The following is a 20161-nucleotide window of genomic DNA, read 5'->3' as shown; positions in this document are numbered from 1 at the left end:
AAGCCCTGATCCGGGAAGATCCCACATGCCACAGAGCAACTAAGCCCGTGTGCCACAACTACTGAGCCTGTGCTCTAGAGCCCGTGAGCCACAACTACTGAGCCCACATTGCCACAACTACTGAAGCCCTTGTGCCTAGAGCCTGTGCTCCACAACAAGAGAAGCCACCGCAATGAGAAGCCCGCGCACCGCAATGAAGAGTAGCCCCTGCTCCCGCAACTGTAGAAAGCCCGTGGGCAGCAACGAAGATCCAACGCAGCCAAAATAAATAAATAAAATAAGTTAAAAAAAAAAAAAGAAATTAATATTCGAACAAGAGGCTCATTGAATGAAGGTGAAAAGCAAGCCATGTGAATATCTGGGAGTGAGGTATCCAGGCAGAGCAAAGAGCAAGTACAAAGGCCCTGAATCAGTAATGTGTTTGGTGTGCTGGGCAGGGGACACAGAGAGGTAGGCAGTTAGATTAGAGAGCGACCCAGGACCAGCTTATATAGGGCTTTGTAGGTTATGATTGGAATTTAGGAATTTAAGTGTGATGGTAGAGAAGGCAGAGGATGGCGTGATCCATTGCAGGCTGTAAAAGGATCATTGTGGCTGCCGAGTGACCTGTAGAGGGGATGGGTAGAAGCAGCGAGACTGGTTAGGAGGCCACTGCAGTAGCCTAGGGGAAGCTTGGTCATGGCTGGGTGTGTGGGTAGAGGTAGCGGGGGCAGAAGGTTTTTGGCCCAAGAGATCGGTAAATGGTGGTTCTATATGGTGGAAGACAAAGGAAGGAACAAGTGTTTGAAGGGGGAATCTAGAGTTTGATTTTGAAGATGCTACATTTGACATGCCTGTTAGGCATCCGAAGGGAGATTTTGAATAGGCAGCTGGTTATACGAAGACTCTGGATTCAGGGTAGAGATCTAGGCTGGAGAAAACAGTTTATGAGTCATTAGAGATCTAGATGAGATCACCTAGGACACCTGGCCTACATCACAGTCGCCTGGAGGGCTTGTGAAAGCACAGATGACTGGACCCCACACCAAGTTTCTGAGTCAGCAGGTTTGGGGTGGAGCTGGAGAATTTGCGTTTCCAACAAGTTCCTAACTGAAGCTGAAGTTGCGATCTGGGAACTGCTGACCCGGGGAATGAGTAAAGGTCAGTGGTTCTCAACTCTGGCTATACAGGACATCCTGGGAGAGGCTGGTACTAGGCCAGACCCCAGAGATGCCACCTTAATTGTTCTAACTGGAATACTCCATGTACTTTTTTTTAAAGCTCTCCAGGTGATTATTACGTGTAGCCAAGGTTGAGAAATACTGAGAGAAGAATTCTGAGGACTGAATCCTAGGGCACTCCAAAATGTAGAGACCATGAAGAGGAAAAGGAACAGCCAGTGGCGGGATTGGAAAATAGGGAGAGTGTGGTGCTCTAGAAGCAATGCAAAGAAAGAGTTTCTGGAATATGGAAGAGACCAGCTGTGTCCATTACAGCCTAACACTTCCCTTGAAGTGTTCCGAAGGCATGTTTTAAAAGGAAGCTAGTGTTCCCAGTTATGGTCATGTATGTATTGGTCATAGAAAAGCTTAGGGATAAATGGCTCATTTTTTGAGGGCTGCGTATTGCTTTTTTTTTTTTTTAACTTTCTATAACTAGGGTCTGATTCAGTTGAAATTGTAATGTCATGGGAAAAAAATTATTGTGATAAAATAATTGTTATATTCTCAGGCCTAATTCAGTTAGTAATAGAATTCCTTATTTTCACAATTGTTCCCCTAATTCTGTTTCACACAAAATCCAAGAATCATGTCATTTAAATCCTACTAGGAAAAAAAAGGCAAAAACATGTATTTTTAGAGAGCTGAACCCTAGTGCATACTTTTTTTATGTTGCGTCATTGCTTTTTACTAGAAGTGGACACAGGGAACTAGTTTAGCATTTCCTGTTTCAATTCTACTAAGAGTGATTTTGTGTCAGATCTTTGTTCCTAGAGTTGAATTCCTTTTGCCTGGAATATCCATCCTGCCCCTTACCAGCTGGCAAACTCTTACTTATCCTTCAAGACCCAACTTCATTGTCTTTCCCTTTGCAAAGTCATACCTATCCCTCCATGCCAAAGAGAGTCCTACTGTCCGTCCTACTGTCTAGGGTCCTCCAAATAGCCCCAGAGCCTCTTGAGGGCAGTGATCATTGCTTCCTTATTATCCTCCGTGCCAAGAACAGTGCCTGACAAGTAAGAGGCACTCCAAAAATGTTGGCCAAATTAAAGAGCTCATAGTTGTCTTGGAAGAAACAGGAATTCAAGAAAAGAAAGTACTAAAATTTATAACTTATATAACCTTTCTTCCTATAGGCTGGGGACCATCTTTCTGCATCTGTGTTTCACAGTTTATGGGATCATTCTACTTCCCTCCCTCTGGAAAGAGATTCCACTGTAATAAGATTATTCTACTTTCTTTCCCCTCAAAAACAGAACGTGAATTAGTGGTCCCAAGACTTGTCAGTTTAAACCAGACCTCTACATACGTAGACCCTGCCTGATTCTAATCCATCATACAGAGGAATTGTGTCACATAAGTATTGTGGCAAAATTCTGGGATTGTCTGATATCCAGTTTTTTTCATTATCTCATTGTTTTTAATAAATATCTATTATTAATAACTAACCGTATCTTCAAAGAAAATGGCCAATTAGAAACAGATTGGCTACGGGGAGAGTTTTGTCATTACCCAGATAATATTCCCGTTTCCCAAGTAGCCATTATCAGCATTGGCTGGATAAACATGGAGTTTGAAATATTAGCTAGTGACTAGAATTTGGCCTTCAGCAACACATGAATAATAGGCTCCAGATATTTGAAAGTGACAAGTAGAAGAAGATTAAAAAAAGTCTGTTCGTGAAAAAGATACATTTCAAAAGCATATCTGAACATTTACTTAAAATCTGAAATAAAAGAGAGATTAAAAAATACATGAGGAGGGCTTCCCTGGTGGCGCAGTGGTTAAGAATCTGCCTGCCAATGCAGTGAACACGGGTTCGAGCCCTGGTCCGGGAAGGTCCCACATGCCGTGGAGCAACTAACCCCTTGCGCCACAACTACTGAAGCCCGCGTGCCTAGAGCCCGTGCTCCACAGCAAGAGAAGCCTGCGCACCACAACGAAGAGTAGCCCCCGCTCGCCGCAACTGGAGAAAGCCTGTGCACAGCAACGGAGACCCATCGCAGCCAAAAATAAGTAAATTAATAAATTTTAAAAATACATGAGGATATGATCCAGAACATCTTCCTTTGTCTCTGTGTTGCCACAGTCGACATCCTGCTCTCTCAGAATGGCCCCTGCATCAGGCTCTGCGTGACCTGGGCTTGCCCACGAGGCCCCTTTGCAGTCACCCCTAGAGTGTTGCTTTGCCGGTAGCCCTGGCCATCCTTTGTTCCTAAGAGGTGTAGCCCTGAGCACATCATTGCTGCCTTCCCCACTTGGCTACCCATAGTACCTTTAAATTAAAATAATAAAGTAGTGTAAAGTGTTGGCTGTGCCTCTTAGAACCGGTCCCAACCTTTTTGGCACCAGGGACCGGTTTCATGGAAGACAGTTCTTCCACAGAGGGGGGTGAGGGGGGGAGATGGTTCAGGCAGTGATGCGAGCGGGGGCCCCCTCCCTGCAGGGCATAAGGACGCTCCTCTGTGGGTCTCTATAGTAGCTGCACAGCAGCTCCGTGTGGGTGAGCGTCGGCATGTGGTACTTTCCACAGCTACTTATGTTTACACTTGAGAGTCGTCCTGACTTGCTGGGACCCAGGATGAGAAATTTGTGACAAGAGGGGATGGAGGTGAGTGAAACTGTTATTAAAGGAAAGAAAGTGCCTTGGCTTTAAAAAGGCCTGTCTCTATCAGGCAGTATAGAGCAGCGATCAAATGGAAAAAAGGGAGCAGGCAGGCGCCTCATCTAATCTTTCTCCTGGGGGCCCAGGTGGACAAATTGGCAACCCTGTTCACAGCATTTTTTTTCCCTCTCCCCTTTGTACCGTAAGAACTGCTAATCGGATCCATGCTGCTGCAACTGTGGTTAGTTATTAACGAAATAAAAGCAGATTTCTTCAAAAGAACGGGTGGGGGAAACGACTATACAAAATTGCAAGGTTGTTAGAACCTTAAATGCACAGCAGTCGATTTTTTCCCTTATTCTGAATTATAGGATGAATACAAGTCTTTCATCTGTCACTATACCCATTTCTTCAGAAGGCAGCCAAATATTAAGCTTCTCAAAGAGAAAAGGAGTCTCAGAAAGACGAAAAATATTGAGGAGGCATAAGAATGGGTAAGAGTAGGGGGAAATTAAGTTCTGTTTTTATTAATTTGTTCTCATGAAATAGAAACTGCCTGCTCTATGGTTTCCCCTCCCCTGCCTCTTACCTTACGTCAAAGCAAGGATTAGAACCGATTTGGCTGGTAGCTATGCTGCATTTTATGTCTGGTGTTCTGCATGAGTAAAGTTCAGAACCTACCTATTTCTTATAGATGACAGAGTGCTATGGATCTAGACTTCCTGGTGGAGGACAGGCCAGCTATGTTATATCCGAACACAAATCTACTTCTCTTTCCTCAAAGATTTTTCTGTACCCAAAGACTTTTGGATTGTATACCTTAGCTTTAAAGCTGTTGAAGAGGATGTATATTTATGAGGATGCTGAACACAGACACTGAGCACATTTTCAGTATGGGAGTTTATATATTTTCGTGCATTTCTGTTGTTCATAAGAGATACCTCCTGAGATCCTCAAGTTTCCCAAAGATGGAAGTGGCTCCTGATTTCAACCAAATCACATCTTTGGTCATATTACCTATTTCCTATACATGTCTTCACACTGAAAGTTAGCTGAAGTGGATAAACTTTCTCTAAGGTTTTGTCTTTTATTTAGTGGCTTTTTTTCTTTTCTCACAAAGGAACGGTTGTTTATTTCACTTCGCCAGAGTTGGTAGGGGAGTAAAGAAGGTCTGAACTTAACAGCACTGGGAACGGGGGGCAGCCAGATTAAGCCACATTGCTCGGGCCCTCGCAAGCTGTAGGACAGGACTGAGAGTCACACCTCAGTAAAATCAGGCACCACACCTCTCCCACCCCTTCTAGGTCTCTTAGGAACAGTCCAAACTAAGAATGGTATATTTTAATGCTGCAAATCTCCTCCTGTAGGTAAGTGTTTTAGGGCTCTGATTTATCTTGAATCAAAGATTTTAGAGATCCAAAGAGTAAAGTTTAGGTCTCTTTTGCCTTGTATTCCCTGACTTGACTTGTCGTGCACCTTGTGAGAGAGTTAGTTTCTTGCCTCAAGTTCTCTGTAGAAAAGTGTCTACCCAAAAGGACTTTAATGAGTGTCAGGTAATGAGGCTATCCGACTGGCTTCCATGTGAAAGACATTAGGTAACTTTAGTACTTAATAACAGGGCAATTGGAAAAATTCTGGTTTGAATCCAGTTGGCTAGGTGAGATAATAATGTATTATAACAAGTTTACAAAATAAAAACAAGCAAACAAACAAAAACCCCAAAGAGTTTGTAGTACAGCCCTGCGAAGGCGTAATTCTTACGTAGAATGCATCATATTTGCTTTGTTTTTCACTTGTCAAGTGATAGGCCTTTGCAGCTACTCTAAGTTGGACTTCAGCAGTAAGGTTAACAGGAAGACTCAACCCTCAGACTACAGTGGGGGAAATAGTTGGAAACTTAATCCAGCTGGTGTTTGTTTGCTTAGAGTGAAGATACGTGGCTCTTGTAAGGGTTCTGTCATGTTCGGGGCATCTTGGGAATTTCCTCATTACCTTAATGTCTTAGAAGTATACAAGCTGAGTATGCCTTTGCAGTACTAATTTATATTTTTAGGACCCAGTGACACATCAACAGTTTGCAGTACCTTGGGTAAGGACTGATGAAAATCTAACCCTATTTTGAATGAACTTTTGAGCCATGAGACATAGAAAGGTTTGTCATCCAAGGTTCATGCTAACTCTTTAAAGTTGGGGGACCAGGTTGCTGTGGTTCTGTGTTTCCATTTGGAGGGTACAGGTAGGTGAAAACGTTACTTTCTGGTTTATACTGCTCTAATTTGAGATTGAGTTGGTTCACAGTAAAGAATTGTGTTGACAGCCTGTTCACAGCTGCCTTCCCACCTTCCGTACCCTGATACAGCACCTCCTGATAAGAGCGAGATCTATTTAAAACACACCAAACAATAGTAAGTGCTGTGAGTCCATAGTCAAGCCCTTCAGTAAACTCTTCACTGTAAGCACTAAGCTGCACCCTGAGCAGATTCCATATTTTTAATGTCTGCTTTGGGGCACACTGGAGTTGATGGCAGTCAGCTGGCTTTGTGAATCTGAGTAAGAAAGATTTTTTTTCCCTTTATTGAAGCAAATGAAATAGAAGACACTGACAGAGCGATGCTATACTCAAAATAATCTGTGGATTTTCTAACATCTAAATAAATGCCTAAGACTAGGATATTCGATGAATTTATGGATTATTGAAAACTCATTTTTCACTCACACCATTGCTCTTAGGCATTATGCAGGTATTTAAGTTTACTAAAGAGATGACCAATGAAATCCTTGCTGCTTGCATTGCAGAGCTGCACTATCTAATCACACTCTGGTTTGGATACTATCTTAGATAAGATGTTCGGTGATTTCCATAGATATGGAGCCCACCGTGCAATCCACCATTGCCGTCTCTTAACAAAATCATGTTTGTCTTTTACCGTGGCAGAAGAAAAGATCCTAACCAGTACTTTGTGTTTTAGAAATGAAAGGAATAGCTTCTACTGTGGAAAGAAGTTACAGTGTTCTTACCAGGGACTGGCAGAATATAAGAAATATATCATCCAGGGCTTCCCTGGTGGCGCAGTGGTTAAGAATCTGCCTGCCAACGCAGGGGACACGGGTTCAAGCCCTGGTCCGGGAAGATCCCACATGCCGCGGAGCAGCTAAGCCCGTGTGCCACAACTACTGAGCCCGTGCACCACAACTGCTGAGCCTGCGTGCCACAACTACTGAAGCCCACATGCCTAGAGCCCGTGCTCTGCAACAGGAGAAGCCACCGCAATGAGAAGCCCACGCACCACAACGAAGAGTAGCCCCCGCTCGCCGCAACTAGAGAAAGCCCACGCACAGCAACGAAGACCCAATGCAGCCAAAAATAAAAATAATTAAGAATTAGAAAAGAAATATATCATACAGAAAATCTGTAAAGTCAGACTGTGGGAGAGAGTCTCATGTTCTGCTTGAGAGAGAGCTGACTTCCATAACATGAAGAAAGTATGAGGATATATTAGAAAAAAGCAACCCAGTGGCTTAGTTTGGGATGCGCAGAACTGAGTAATAGAGGGAAGTGCAAAATGAAAGTTGGTCAGGGCTGTGATGTATTGGTGATTGGTAGCAGTAGTTTCTACAGTGTGTTGTTTTTTATTTTTAAACTCCTCACTAAAGTTAGTGACACCACCAAGAATTCTTGAAGAGCAGAAGAATAATTCAGTTGCTAATTGCTAAAAACTATGTAATATATATTGATTTCTGTAGCAGCATTCCAGGGAAGGAACTTAGTCATAGTAGAATTATTCTCCAAGTGACTGGAAACAGTCCTCGTTTCTTCTCAATATTCGACAATGGCCACAGCTGCCCTACATTTTCTAACAAGCCTGTCTTACCCTTGTTAATTTCAAGAAATTTATGAATAGGATCCAAGACTTTGTCACTGAACACCTCATGATCCCCACATACCCTAAAGACCCTTACTGAGGATGATTGGCCAACAAAATCCTTCAGATTTCTATGATTCAATGTGTCGTTTCATGTTAATTTTAAGAAGCCAATCCTCTTGAACTACTAATGGAGGAATATCATTTAGGACATTGCCTTGTATATGGGAAGTACAGAGTGGTTTTTTATGTCATTTTTTACATTCAAGTAAAACCATCTCCAGTTTATATAAGAACTTGTTAAGACAAATAAATATGCATTCCAGATGTTGCTCTGTCTTTATCCACTTTTGCCCAATGTCAGCTAATGTAGTAAAATTGGAGGGGGAGAATGGATTCCTGGGAGTAAATTTGAGATCAACTAGTGTCTGTCATTAAAACTCCAGATTTGCCATGTTGATTAGTTATATCACTATTCCATCTTGGATAACTAAATCCATCTTAGGTTCGTTGATTTTTTTTTTTTTTTTTTTTTTTTTTTTTAGCTACAACAGTGTGAAGGGAAGAAATGCTTTTTCTCTGGCCAGTACAACTTTTGAAAAATGGGATTTCTGGGTATTTCTTTGTCTGTTAGTATTATTTACAGATAGCACAATGTTACTTTTAAAAGGGTGAATGATTTGTTTGCTAGAGGCTGTTGTAGTTCAGAGTTAGTGTGTTTGTTCTTATTGAGTTTCTATAGTTGTATGCTGTAGTAATTTAGAAGGGAATTAACCAAGGGAAATTTTAGTCTAAGTAAATGATTAATGTAGAAATCCTACTCATCTCATGTTTATTCTCTGCTACCCCAACACAACAGTGGTGGAGTATAACTTAAACATGATTACATCTGATCAATAGTTCTGATTTGTTTATTTGTTTTGGTCTGGCCAAAAAAAGTTGGAAGAATAAAACTACAAGGAACCACTTCTCTAAAAATATATCTGCTAAATGCACTTGCCGTTTAAGTCTTAGACCTGCATTTGCATTAAGTGCTGGGGAATCCAGTGCATCCTATACTAGATCTAATTTGAAGAGGACGTAAATCAAATTCTGTTACTGACATTTATTTATGGAGGCCTCTTTACTAAGTATGGAGAGTGTACCAGCTTTTTAAGTCATTGCTCTTGTTAATAAATACCATTCAATATTTACTGACTTTTTGAGCAGGTGTTCCTGAATGTTTTTTTAATGATATTATTGTTTAGAATAGGGGTCAGCAACTACCACCTTTGGGCCAAATCCAGCTCGCCACCTGTTTTTGTATGTAAAGATTTATTTATGCTCCTCTGTTTATATGTTGTCTATGGCTGCTTTTGTACTACAACAGCTGAGTTGCATAGTTGAGACAGAGAACATATGGCGTGCAAAACCTAGAATTTATACTATCTGGCAATCTACAGGAAGAAGTTTGCTTATTCCTGATCTAGAATAATAAGATAAAACTACATGATTACTGATAGCTTTATAAAGATCTAATTAACTGTTAGTCTGCACTTGGTTTCTGGAGTAATCAACCACACATTTATTTATTCAACAAATATTTATTGAATGCTTACTATACGTCTGGTTCAGGGGATATAGTAGGGAAAAAATAGAATTCTCCATACTCGTGGAATTTACATTCTGGTGAGATGAGACAAACAATACAGAGAAGTAAAATAAGAACTATGGGGATTGTCAAGACTGTGTTGCCTGTAAGAAACAGAACTTAGCACTTGTGAGTACTGACCGCCCCACCATCTTGGTCTATGAAGTATATGAAGCTGTAATATATTCATGTCTCAGTCCATCCACTGTAAGTTACACATTACTAGATGTGTGCTAATTTACCAAAAGTATACATATTAGCCTGTTCTCCCAATTTGTTACATACTAAAATCGTAATGTTTTGTTCATAAAATTGTTTAATTGATGATTATCTTGATCCAGTTCTTAAAAGCTATTTTTAATTAGAAAAATTCCCCTCAAAACCTATCCTAGTGTTAAAATTCTAAGGAAAATATTAGCAAAGAAAATACAGTAGTACATTAGGAAAATAATGCCCCATGACCAAATGAGATTTATTCCAGGAATGCAAGGTTAGTTCAATATTAACAACTCCATTAATATGATATGCCATATAAACAAATATAAAGAAAAATATTATTTCCTTTAATAAAATTCAGTACACAGTCATGATAAAAAACACTCAAGGAAATAGCAGTTGAAGGACACTTTCTCAACATGGTAAAATGCACATGCCTTAGTTTTAAAGTCAATATCTTATATGGTGAGGGGACTCATTAGAGACATTTCCACTAAGATAGAAACAAGGCACGATGACCACTGTCTCCACAGCTATTCAACAGTGTTCTAGAGACATTAGCCAGTGCAGTTAGACAAGAGAACTCAAAGGCATAAGAATGAGCACAGAAGAAGTAAAACTGTCCTCTATATAGATGATACAATAGTAAACCTAGAAAACCCCAGAGAATCAATGATAAATTAACTCAAACTATTAAAGAATTCAGTGCAGTAGCAGGATATAAAGTGAACATACAAAAAGCAGTAGCCTATACACAAGCAATAAACAGAAGACCTACTGGTAGGAAAAAAAAAAATCCTATTTGTAATAGCAACAAAGAAGGTGAAATGCACAGGAATAAATTTAACATAAAATGTGCTGCAAAACTTCTATGTACCTGAAAGAAACTAAAGAAGACTTGAACAAATGAAAGCCGTCTCCTGTTCTTGAATATGATGAACCCAACAGTCATCAGTTCTCCTTATGTTAATTTAGAATATTGGTGTAATCCCAGTAAACATATCAACAAGTTATTTTATATAGTTGGATAGGTTGATACTAAACTTCAGATAGAAAAAACAAACATGCTAAAAAAAACATTGAAACAGGAAAAGCAGGGATGGGAGTTGGGGGAGGACAGACCTCACTAGACGTTAGAACATGCTGTCAGAGTAGACTTTAAAAGGTTCTCATCACAAAAGATAAAATTAGATCCATATCTCTTACCACACAAACAAAAAAATTCCCAGTAGATTAAGATGAAAACACATGTGTACGTGAAAAAATCTGAGTTCCTCTTTAACTTTGGTGCAGAGAAAAGCTTTCTCACTATGACTTAGAACCCAAAGACAATAAAAATAAAAATGGATGAGGCACTTCCCTGGTGGCGCAGTGGTTGAGAATCCACCTGCCAATGCAGGGGACATGGGTTCAAGCCCTGGTCCAGAAAGATCCCATATGCCGCGGAGCAACTAAGCCCGTGAACCACAACTGCTGAGCCCGCGTGCCTAGAGCCCGTGCTCCACAACCAAGAGTAGCCGCCGCGATGAGAAGCCCGCGCCCCACAACAAAGAGTAGCCCCTGCTCGCCGCAACTAGAGAAAGCCCACATGCAGCAGTGAAGACCCAATGCAGCCAAAGATAAATAAATTAATGGAAAAAAAAAAGGATGAGTTTGATTCCCTTTTTAAAAATTCCATTATAAAAGATACCATAAACAAAAGACAGCTGACAGACTCGGAGACAATATTCACAACTTATACCACAGACAAAGGGCTAACATCCCTGATTTATAAAGAACTATTAAAAATTTCAGGACAAAGGACTAAAAACCCAGGTAGAAAAATGGGGGGAAGACAGGAACACCAGATTCACAAAATATAAAAAGAGCCCTCAAACATGAAAAAGTGGTCAAACTCAGAATTAGAGAAATGCAGATTCAAAAATCTCAGATACCATTTCTCACATAAAGACTGGCAAACATTTTTTAAATGACAGCATATTCTGTTAGCGAAGTTATGGAGAGACAGGCCCTTCAAACATTGCTGATGAGAATGTAAGTCTTTTTGTACATAGGTACATATGTCTTTTTATATAACTGACTCTTCGAACCATAGAAATATTTCACAGACCAACAAATAGCAAAACAACTAAAGCGTCATGGAGGGAAATTTGAAAATACATAACCTCTTGACCCAACGATCCCTCTACAAGGAATTTACCCTAAAGATAGGCCTCCAACAGTACAGAAATGCATATGCAAAAGATTGGAAACAACCTAAATGCCTGTACGTAGGAAAGTGGTTGAGTAAACTGTGGAACACTCACAGAAAGGAGAGCTATATACCTATTTTTTAAATAAGGAAAATGCTATAAATTGATAGGAAGTACTCTCGGGACATGCTGTTAAGTGAAAAAGCAAAGCTTGAAAGATAACCTAGGATATGCAACTTTTCACATAAGGAAGAAGATAATATAAGGGAATATACAGCTATCTTCTCATTTATGCAAAAAAAAATATGTGAAAGATAAAGATAAACCAAAAACTAAAGGGATTGGTTATTTATAGAGGGCAGATGGGAAAAGGGGTGGGAAGAAGGTAACAGGGATGAGGAGGGAGTGACTCCTGGGCATATGTCTTTTTGTGTAGCTCTGACTCTTAGAACCATAGAAGTATTTCACATACCCCCCAAATTTGAAAACAGTTAAAACCAATCAGTATGCGAAGGGAACTCAAAATGATATACGAGCCCTAACAAATGACTCGGTGTTTTTCATAAGGATACAGTCTAGTAATTCTGAAATTACTTTGTGTATATAACAGAATTGAACAATATGTAAATTGATTTAGATAATGAGAACTGCTTTTCTTAATGTTGGAGAAAGAACTTATAAATAAGGACAGGGAGAAGGGTAAAATGTACCCTCTAGTTTTGGATTGGAGTTAGAGGTATTTGCATAAACTCATGATTACATACACACACAAATAAATACTAAGATACAGAGTATATATGTATGCATTAGTGTACATACATGTTTCCTACCTCTGTTCACTGAGAGGGCCTAGAAGCAATAAGTCCCTGGGAATAATGAGCAGACCCAATGCCCAGATCTTAGTCTCTGAACACCATCCTCCAATAAAAAGAGATGAGCCTGGAAAATCTTGTGGTTCCAAAAATAAGGATTTGAGGGCTTCCCTGGTGGCACAGTGGTTGAGAATCCGCCTGCCAATGCAGGGAACACGGGTTCGAGCCCTGGTCTGGGAAGATCCCACATGCCGCGGAGCAACTAGGCCCGTGAGCCACAACTACTGAGCCTGTGCATCTGGAGCCTGTGCTCCGCAACAAGAGAGGCCGCGATAGTGAGAGGCCCGCACATCGCGATGAAGAGTGGCCCCCGCTTGCCGCAACTAGAGAAAGCCCTCTCACAGAAACGAAGACCTAACACAGCCAAAAATAAATAATAAATAAATAATAATAAACAAAAATAAGGATTTGAAAAAAATAAAATAAGGATTTGGAACAATTTGAGCAACAAAATAATGGCAAGGTTGGATTTTAATCCACAAGTGTGTGAATTTTCTGTTCTGTATGACAAATTGTCACAAATTTAGCAGCTTAAAACAGCACACATTTATTATCTCCCATTTTCTCTAGCCAGGAGTCCAGTCCCAGCCTCACTGGGTCCTCTTCTCAGGGTCACAAGGCTGTAGTCAGAGTGTTGGATGGTCTCGTTTTCATCTGGAGGCTCAACTAGCGAATAGTCTGCTTCCGATCTCATTCAGATTGTTAGAAGAATTCATTTCCAGTGGTTGTAGAAGTGAGGCCCTCAGGCTCCAGAGGCCGCCAGTCCTTGCCCTGTGGCTCCGCTCACGTCGTAGAAGCTTTACTTCTTCAAGGCCACCAGGAGCATCCTTCAGCTCAGAGAAGCCTAAGTCCTCTTGTAACATCAGGCCTACACAGCGCTATCTCCCTTTTGATTTGTTCAAAGTCAACCGGTTAGGGACTTTAATTACATCTGTAAAATCCCTTTAACTTTGCCATATAAAATAATTTTAGGAATGATAGCCCATCGCTTTTGTTATATTCTTTGGCTAGAAGCCAAGTCACAGGTTCTGCCCTCAGTGAAGAGGTGGAGATTACAGAAGAGTGTGACTCATTGGAAGTCATTCTGTAGTGTGTCTGCCACATTGAGTCTGTATGGATACAAACAGTCTAATAAATACATAAACAAGTAGAGAAGAAGAGATAGTTCTTCCTTGTAATAGATTCCCATTAACAAATGTGGAAGGAAAGAGGGAAATAAAGAATCACCGTTAGCAAAACACCACCATAATAAATGTTGCAGACAAGATTCTCTAATGGATGCTAAAATTAGTGGATGGAAGTTTGAGGAGACACAGGATTTGCATAGTCTCAAATATCTTCTAAGATACTTATCAATTACCAAGGGCAGAATAGTAACTTTTTATTGGAGCTTGGTGGACAACAGCTTTGCCGAGTAATCAAGGTAAAGGTTACCACAAATGAAACATCAATGTCATGAACCCCTTGGTAGAATGAACTGGGAAGGGCATGACACTTTTGTGGTACCAAAATGCACTACCTCGTTTCAGTCATGACACAATAACAGACTAAGCCAAATTGAAGAACATTCTACAAAATGACTGATCAGTACTCTTCAAAAGCATCAAGGTCATAAAATATAAGGAAAGACTGATTAGACTGAAGGAGACTAAGGAGAAATAACAACTAAATGTGATATGAGACCCTAGAATGGAAAAAGAGAAGATGTTAAGTGGAAAAATTGATGAAATTCAAATATCTTTAATTAATAATCTTGTACTATCTTGTTCCTCTTGATAATTATATAAAGGTTCTATAAGATATGAACACAAGGGGAGGTGGACTAAGGAATATAAGGCAGCTCCTTGTATAGCTTTATAACTTTTCTCTGAGTCTAAAATTCATTAAACATAGAGCTCTTTTGTAAAAAGTTATAATATAGACTTGTGCTTACAATTTTAAGTCAGCAAAAGTAGAAATTCAGGTGACTTATTGATGTTTCATTTCTTAGTTTGTTGCACCAAAATTTAGGACAATATTGTGTACATAGTCACTGAAGAATGAATACATCAGTGTGAAGTGGTGGAATTTATTCTATCTCACAGGATAGTTTTTTTTCCAGTCCCCCCCCCCCCATTGTGCTTACATCATTATAGACACAGACTAAGGGGAAAACGGGGCTTTCTTTAAAAACTCAGTTTTAATGTTAAAGACTTCTTGTGAATTTGGTTTATTTACTATATATGGCAACGTTCCCTTTTAAAATAATTACCAAAAGGTTTTACTTACATCAAACGTGTCATATAAAAATCCATGGTTTTGGAGGTGTTCAGTCAATTCAGTTGGTTCAAAGGGCTCTAAATTTTCTTCTTTATATGGACAGTGGACAGAAATGAATCTTCTATATTACGTTTCTCAGACGTGTTTTCTGATTCATCATCTGCTGTGATGGTGCTTATACCTGTGCTAATGGGGGATGAAGTTATTTCTTAGTAACTATGCAACTACTGATAGAAAGATAGGGGTTGAAAGCAGATGGAGAATTTTAAACAGTTTGGGCAAGTCTGTATTTACCATGAAAAGGCTCTTGTTTGTTTCTTTAAAGGGTGGATTTAGTAAATGAGTAGATAGCTCACTGCTTTAGAGATATCTCTCTTAGAATTGCACCAGACAACCAGTGGTGCTGCTTGGATATGGAAGTATTTTATGAATTCATGAGAGTTCTTACAGCCTTTTTTATTTTTACTTGAAATATTGTATATAAGAGCAGTGCCTGGGGCGTGCATAGTGTAAGTAGTGGTGTCCTGTATTAACGTAGAATTACTGTTTGTTTTTACTGTCATGAGTCTATGAATCCAGTCTGTCAGGCAGAAACAATCATTATAATGTAAGCGCTTACTGTCTTACTGCAGCTGATTCCCCAGTGACATTTTAGAAAGTCAGTATTTGGCTGCAGAGTGCTTTTAAGTTTCTGAATGGACTGGAGCTTGGGGGCCTTAGGGTATTTCATAGGAACCACATGACCCTGAGTGGACACACAGCAACTTTTGTGTATCTGTAGCCAAGCTGATGGCAGTGTTTACCCTTGAAGTTGTTTTCACCCAAAATGTAAGTGTTTTTTACTTTATATTTAATTATTTGGTACTAATACTAATTTATTACAGATGTTTAAGAGTAAATGATGAATGGTTAAACAAATTCTTTGCTGTTTGTCTAGGTCTTTTATCATACTAGTTGTGGCTCTAACTCCTACTGGTTTCACAGCACATTTTTCAATGTCTATAAACTCAGCTCTTAATTTTCACTTTATCTGAGAATGAAAGTGGCAGTTGTACCCAGCAGCATTCAAATACATTCATACGTTTTACATTCTTTTCTAAAAGTGAGAAACTAAACTCCCGAAAACGGTTTGAGAATTTTTTATAGTTGTATTTTAACAACTCTTCATACCTATTATCTAGATAGAAATTCATCTTCCTGCCTCTCTGGCTGTCACAGATACAGCTGTTATTAGAGTTAGTAATGAGGGGTGGTCCTCAGAGACCATTCTCTTCCTGGTCTGTACTCAGTCTGCCTGGCCTAATAGAGACGCCATCAGGTAAAAACACAAGAAGGGATTGTTTTTTTGTGTAAAACACCAGGCTCTGTATCACGACCTTTGCCGAGGTGAATTGGTGGTAATCTTCAGTACATTAATTTCCCTCTCTACTCAATAACTGTGATTCCTCTTAGCAATACACAGAACTGTGCAAGAAGTGGGTCCTATGGTGTCAAAGCAGTTCACCTGATCTAGCGTGATCACAGACTACCATACCAGAGGGCTATGTAGGGATATATATATGCAGGTATATATGGATATGTATGTATATGTGTGTGTGTGTGTGTGTGTGTGTGTTTCTGTCTTTCCAATTTATTTTAGTAAAAGGGGAGGTTAGAAGATAAAAATAGCATGGTCCTCATATGCTTTGTGTATCTGTAGCCGTGTTGATGGCAGTGTTTACCCTTCAAGTTGTCACCCAGAATGTAGGTGTTTTTTACTTTATATTTATTTATTTGGTACTAATACTAATTTACTACAGATGTCCAAGAGTAAATGAATGGTTAAACAGTGCTTTGAGGATTATGCTAAATTCAACTGCCATTTTTATTCTATAATACTTTTAGTCTCAGAAATGTATCTAAACTTCTGAGGCAGAAAGTGAGTTGAGATTGTCAAGTGCCTCTGATGATTCTTAAATTTCAAAATCCTGTCTCTAGCCTTCACATGATTCACTGTCTCTCTTTAATTAATAAAACAGTAAATATCTTTTGCTTTAATTCATATTCTCAGATTAAGGACCATTAAATAACAAAGATTTATTAAATATTTGTTATGCTAATGGAGGGATTAAAGGAGTAAAAGACATGATTCCTGGCTCTAGGAGCTTACGTTATAATTTGAAAGACAAACAGCAGAAATTAAATAAATGGAAATCAAATAGATGGTAAATATTGCTTTATTAGCAATAAAGATCAAAAGAGATACAGAATAATATTTCTTCTTTAGTGATAATGTACACTATATTTTATAGTAGTGTGTTTTTTAATTGAGTTTTTCCTCTAAGTTTTTGTTAAATCTCTGACTTATTGTAAAGATTTTTTAGAAGTCACTTGATATTACTATATTGAATAAATATTACCAATGAAAAATTGTTGGCCACTATTCATGCCTTCCCACTTAGAGACTAGTCTAAACTCAGGAGGATGAGTTTAATTCATCCGTCTTGGATTTTGTTAAATGCATTGTCGAAGTGTGTGTCAGGAGATTTCAGCTACAGATTGATTTGTCTGTGAATTTGGGAACTCATACAGTAAGAAACTGAACTTTTCAGGAGGTAATTCGATAACTATGTTTATGCCTGTTTCCTCATTGTTTTACCAAAAGAAGTGTAAAAATATCACTCTTTGAGCTATATGTTTTTCTTTGTGAAGCCATACTTTTGTGAACACGGAGATTAAATTTAACTGTGTCTTGGTTTTGCACAAGTGCAGCATTAATGCAGAGGGTTCCCTATCCCCACTTCCCCTCCTGTGTTTTACAGGCAGTCAGATGCCTCCTCAGCCACCTGGGAGCCAGTCGGAATCCAGTTCTCATCCTGCCTTGAGCCAGTCACCAATGCCACAGGAAAGAGGTTGGTCTTCAATTCTTATCTTACATACCTTTGTGTTTTGAGTATATAAGGCTTATATGAATTTGCTTACCTGTGCACCTCCTTCTAAATAATTTTTAAAAGGATATTATGTTTCCTTATCAGATGAAAGTAATCAATAAGAACCTACATGTAACAATAAATATTGAAAAGAAGGATGCTTTCTTGCAGATTGGGTGGTTTTACCAAAGTGCAGTTCAAGGCCCAAAGAATATATATATGTCCACATAGAACCATGAAGTATACTTTATACATGACTATAGTCTGATATTTGATCTAGCTGTGTAAAAATGACTGTTAATGATTCAATTTGGATATTGGTCCTAATGAGGTAAAAAAGTATTGTAAGTATGTGTGTCTGTTTAGCTGGTTTGATCAGTTACTTGTCCCATGATATTTAATTTATTTATTTATTTATTTATTTATTTATGGCTGTGTTGGGTCTTTGTTTCTGTGCGAGGGCTTTCTCTAGTTGCGGCAAGTGGGGGCCACTCTTCATCGCGGTGCGCGGGCCTCTCCTTATCGCGGCCTCTCTTGCGGAGCACAGGCTCCAGTCACGCAGGCTCAGTAATTGTGGCTCACGGGCCTAGTTGCTCCGTGGCATGTGGGATCCTCCCAGACCAGGGCTCGAACCCGTGTCCCCTGCATTGGCAGGCAGACTCTCAACCACTGAGCCACCAGGGAAGCCCTGTCCCATGATATTTAACAGTAAAATTTTAAACACATAGTAAGACCTTGTATCGTAGAATTATAGGATCTTAGAACTGGAGCTGACCTGAAAGATGATAGAGTCTGTTCACCTCAATTTATGAATAAAGAATATGAGGACCGCAGAGGTTCTGTATGACCTTCCCATTCTCAGAAACAAGTTAGTGCCAGAGCCAGAGAAAAGAATGTGAGCTACTCCTGAAGCCCTTGAACAATCAGGTTGTCCCACATCTGCAAACTCTTTGACCTTTCACTCAGTTCTGCATGTTGACCCCCATATGTTATTGCCTTGATAGAAGCCTTAGGCCTTCCTTTGTTTGCTTCTGTCTTCTCTCTCCCCTTTAGAAGTACAGCTACTTTTGTTGATGGTGGAGGTGGTGACTTTAATCCAGATTAGTGCAGACTGGGGTGTAGACCGGGCCTTATAAGCCTGCTGCACTATTTAGTGCTTTGCCAAGTCGCTTCCCACTGCCTGTGGGTCAAGGCTCATCTGCCCCACCCCATGGAGACGCCACTTTCCTTCACTCCCCTTCCTCTTTCACACCCGCCCCGAAGACAGAAATTGCTGGCTTGGTAGCTGATACTTAAAGGCTTCTGACCCCTAATGTTTATAATTATTACTGTATGGGTTGTAAAGATGATGATTTGTTTCTAATTAGAATTATAAGTATAAAGTTTCAGTTATTTTACATGTTAAAAACTCAGCAATGTGTTATTTAGAAAGTAATACCAGTGAAAAGATGAATTAGCCTTATCTATATATCATTCGTGTTAAAATGAATGTTTAGTAAGAATAAAATGAAATTTTAATTTCTAATACCTTTACATATTTAACTTTTTTATTATAACTTAATGTATAATTAATACTTTAATTCCCTTATCAAAATACTACAATATGTCTTAATAATGGAATAGCTCATGGTTTTTAAACTTTACGGTGCACAAGAATCATCTGGAGAACTTGTCACCGGAGATTGCTAGGCCACACCCCCAGGTTTCTGATTCAGTAGGTGTGAGGTGTGGCGCGCTCACAGTCTGCATTTCTGGCAAGTTCCCAGGTATCACTGATGCTGGTGATCTGAGGACCACACTTGGGCAACCCCTACCTCATAACGATGCTATAATATGTTTTCGTAGTTGTGTGATGTGTGTATTCGTTTCTCTAAACTTTCCACTGCGGCCTCCTATAAATCAGTCTTGCATCTCACATCCTCTCTATCAATTGCTTGTTCTGTGTTAACTCCTCATATGGCTCTGGTTGTCTGGAAGACATTACAGACGTTCATGGAGAGAGCACTAAAGCCAAGGCAGGGGGAATTCTCCCCAAACTCCTTTTCTTGGCCGTGGGTTGTACCTACCTTGTGTGGCTCGGTCAAGGAAGTGAAGAAAAAAGGATAAAAGAAACTATCCTACACTGAAAGCCCACTCAGGCCAGACCCAGAGCTAAAATGAAGATTTTTGTTATTTAATCTTCACCATGTCCCTGAAACATCATTCCTACTGCGAGAATTCTGCTAATTTTGCAAGGATCAAAAGATAAGAGATACCTTATTTGGAAGTCCTACAGTTCTAACCTTTACTGCTAAGAACTAAAAAAGAGAACCCCCTTCCACATCCTCCAGTGTCTTTCCAACCCCTTCCTCCAGGTAAATGTTTAAGGAATTTTAAAATGTAGAAAACCAAATGTGAAGGATGAGATGACAGGAAA

At 39.5% G+C, this 20161-nt stretch overlaps 1 protein-coding gene across 8 annotated transcripts in view; it reads left to right on the top strand.

Annotated features, from left to right (window-relative positions):
- Positions 1 to 20161, top strand: part of ARID1B (AT-rich interaction domain 1B) — a 405685-nt gene that overhangs the window by 294677 nt on the left and 90847 nt on the right. For all 8 annotated transcript variants that reach the window (XM_082475518.1, XM_082475513.1, XM_082475516.1 and 5 more), the window contains one exon: positions 17638 to 17727. In XM_082475518.1, coding sequence (XP_082331644.1) covers positions 17638 to 17727 — 90 coding nt within the window. The remainder of the gene's footprint in view (positions 1 to 17637; positions 17728 to 20161) is intronic.

The sequence above is a fragment of the Balaenoptera physalus genome (genome assembly GCF_965194825.1).
Source record: "Balaenoptera physalus genome assembly, chromosome: 9".
In the NCBI taxonomy this organism is placed as follows: domain Eukaryota; kingdom Metazoa; phylum Chordata; class Mammalia; order Artiodactyla; family Balaenopteridae; genus Balaenoptera; species Balaenoptera physalus.
The sequence above is the reverse complement of the archived record's forward strand: the minus strand, read 5'-3'. Positions and strand labels throughout refer to the sequence as shown.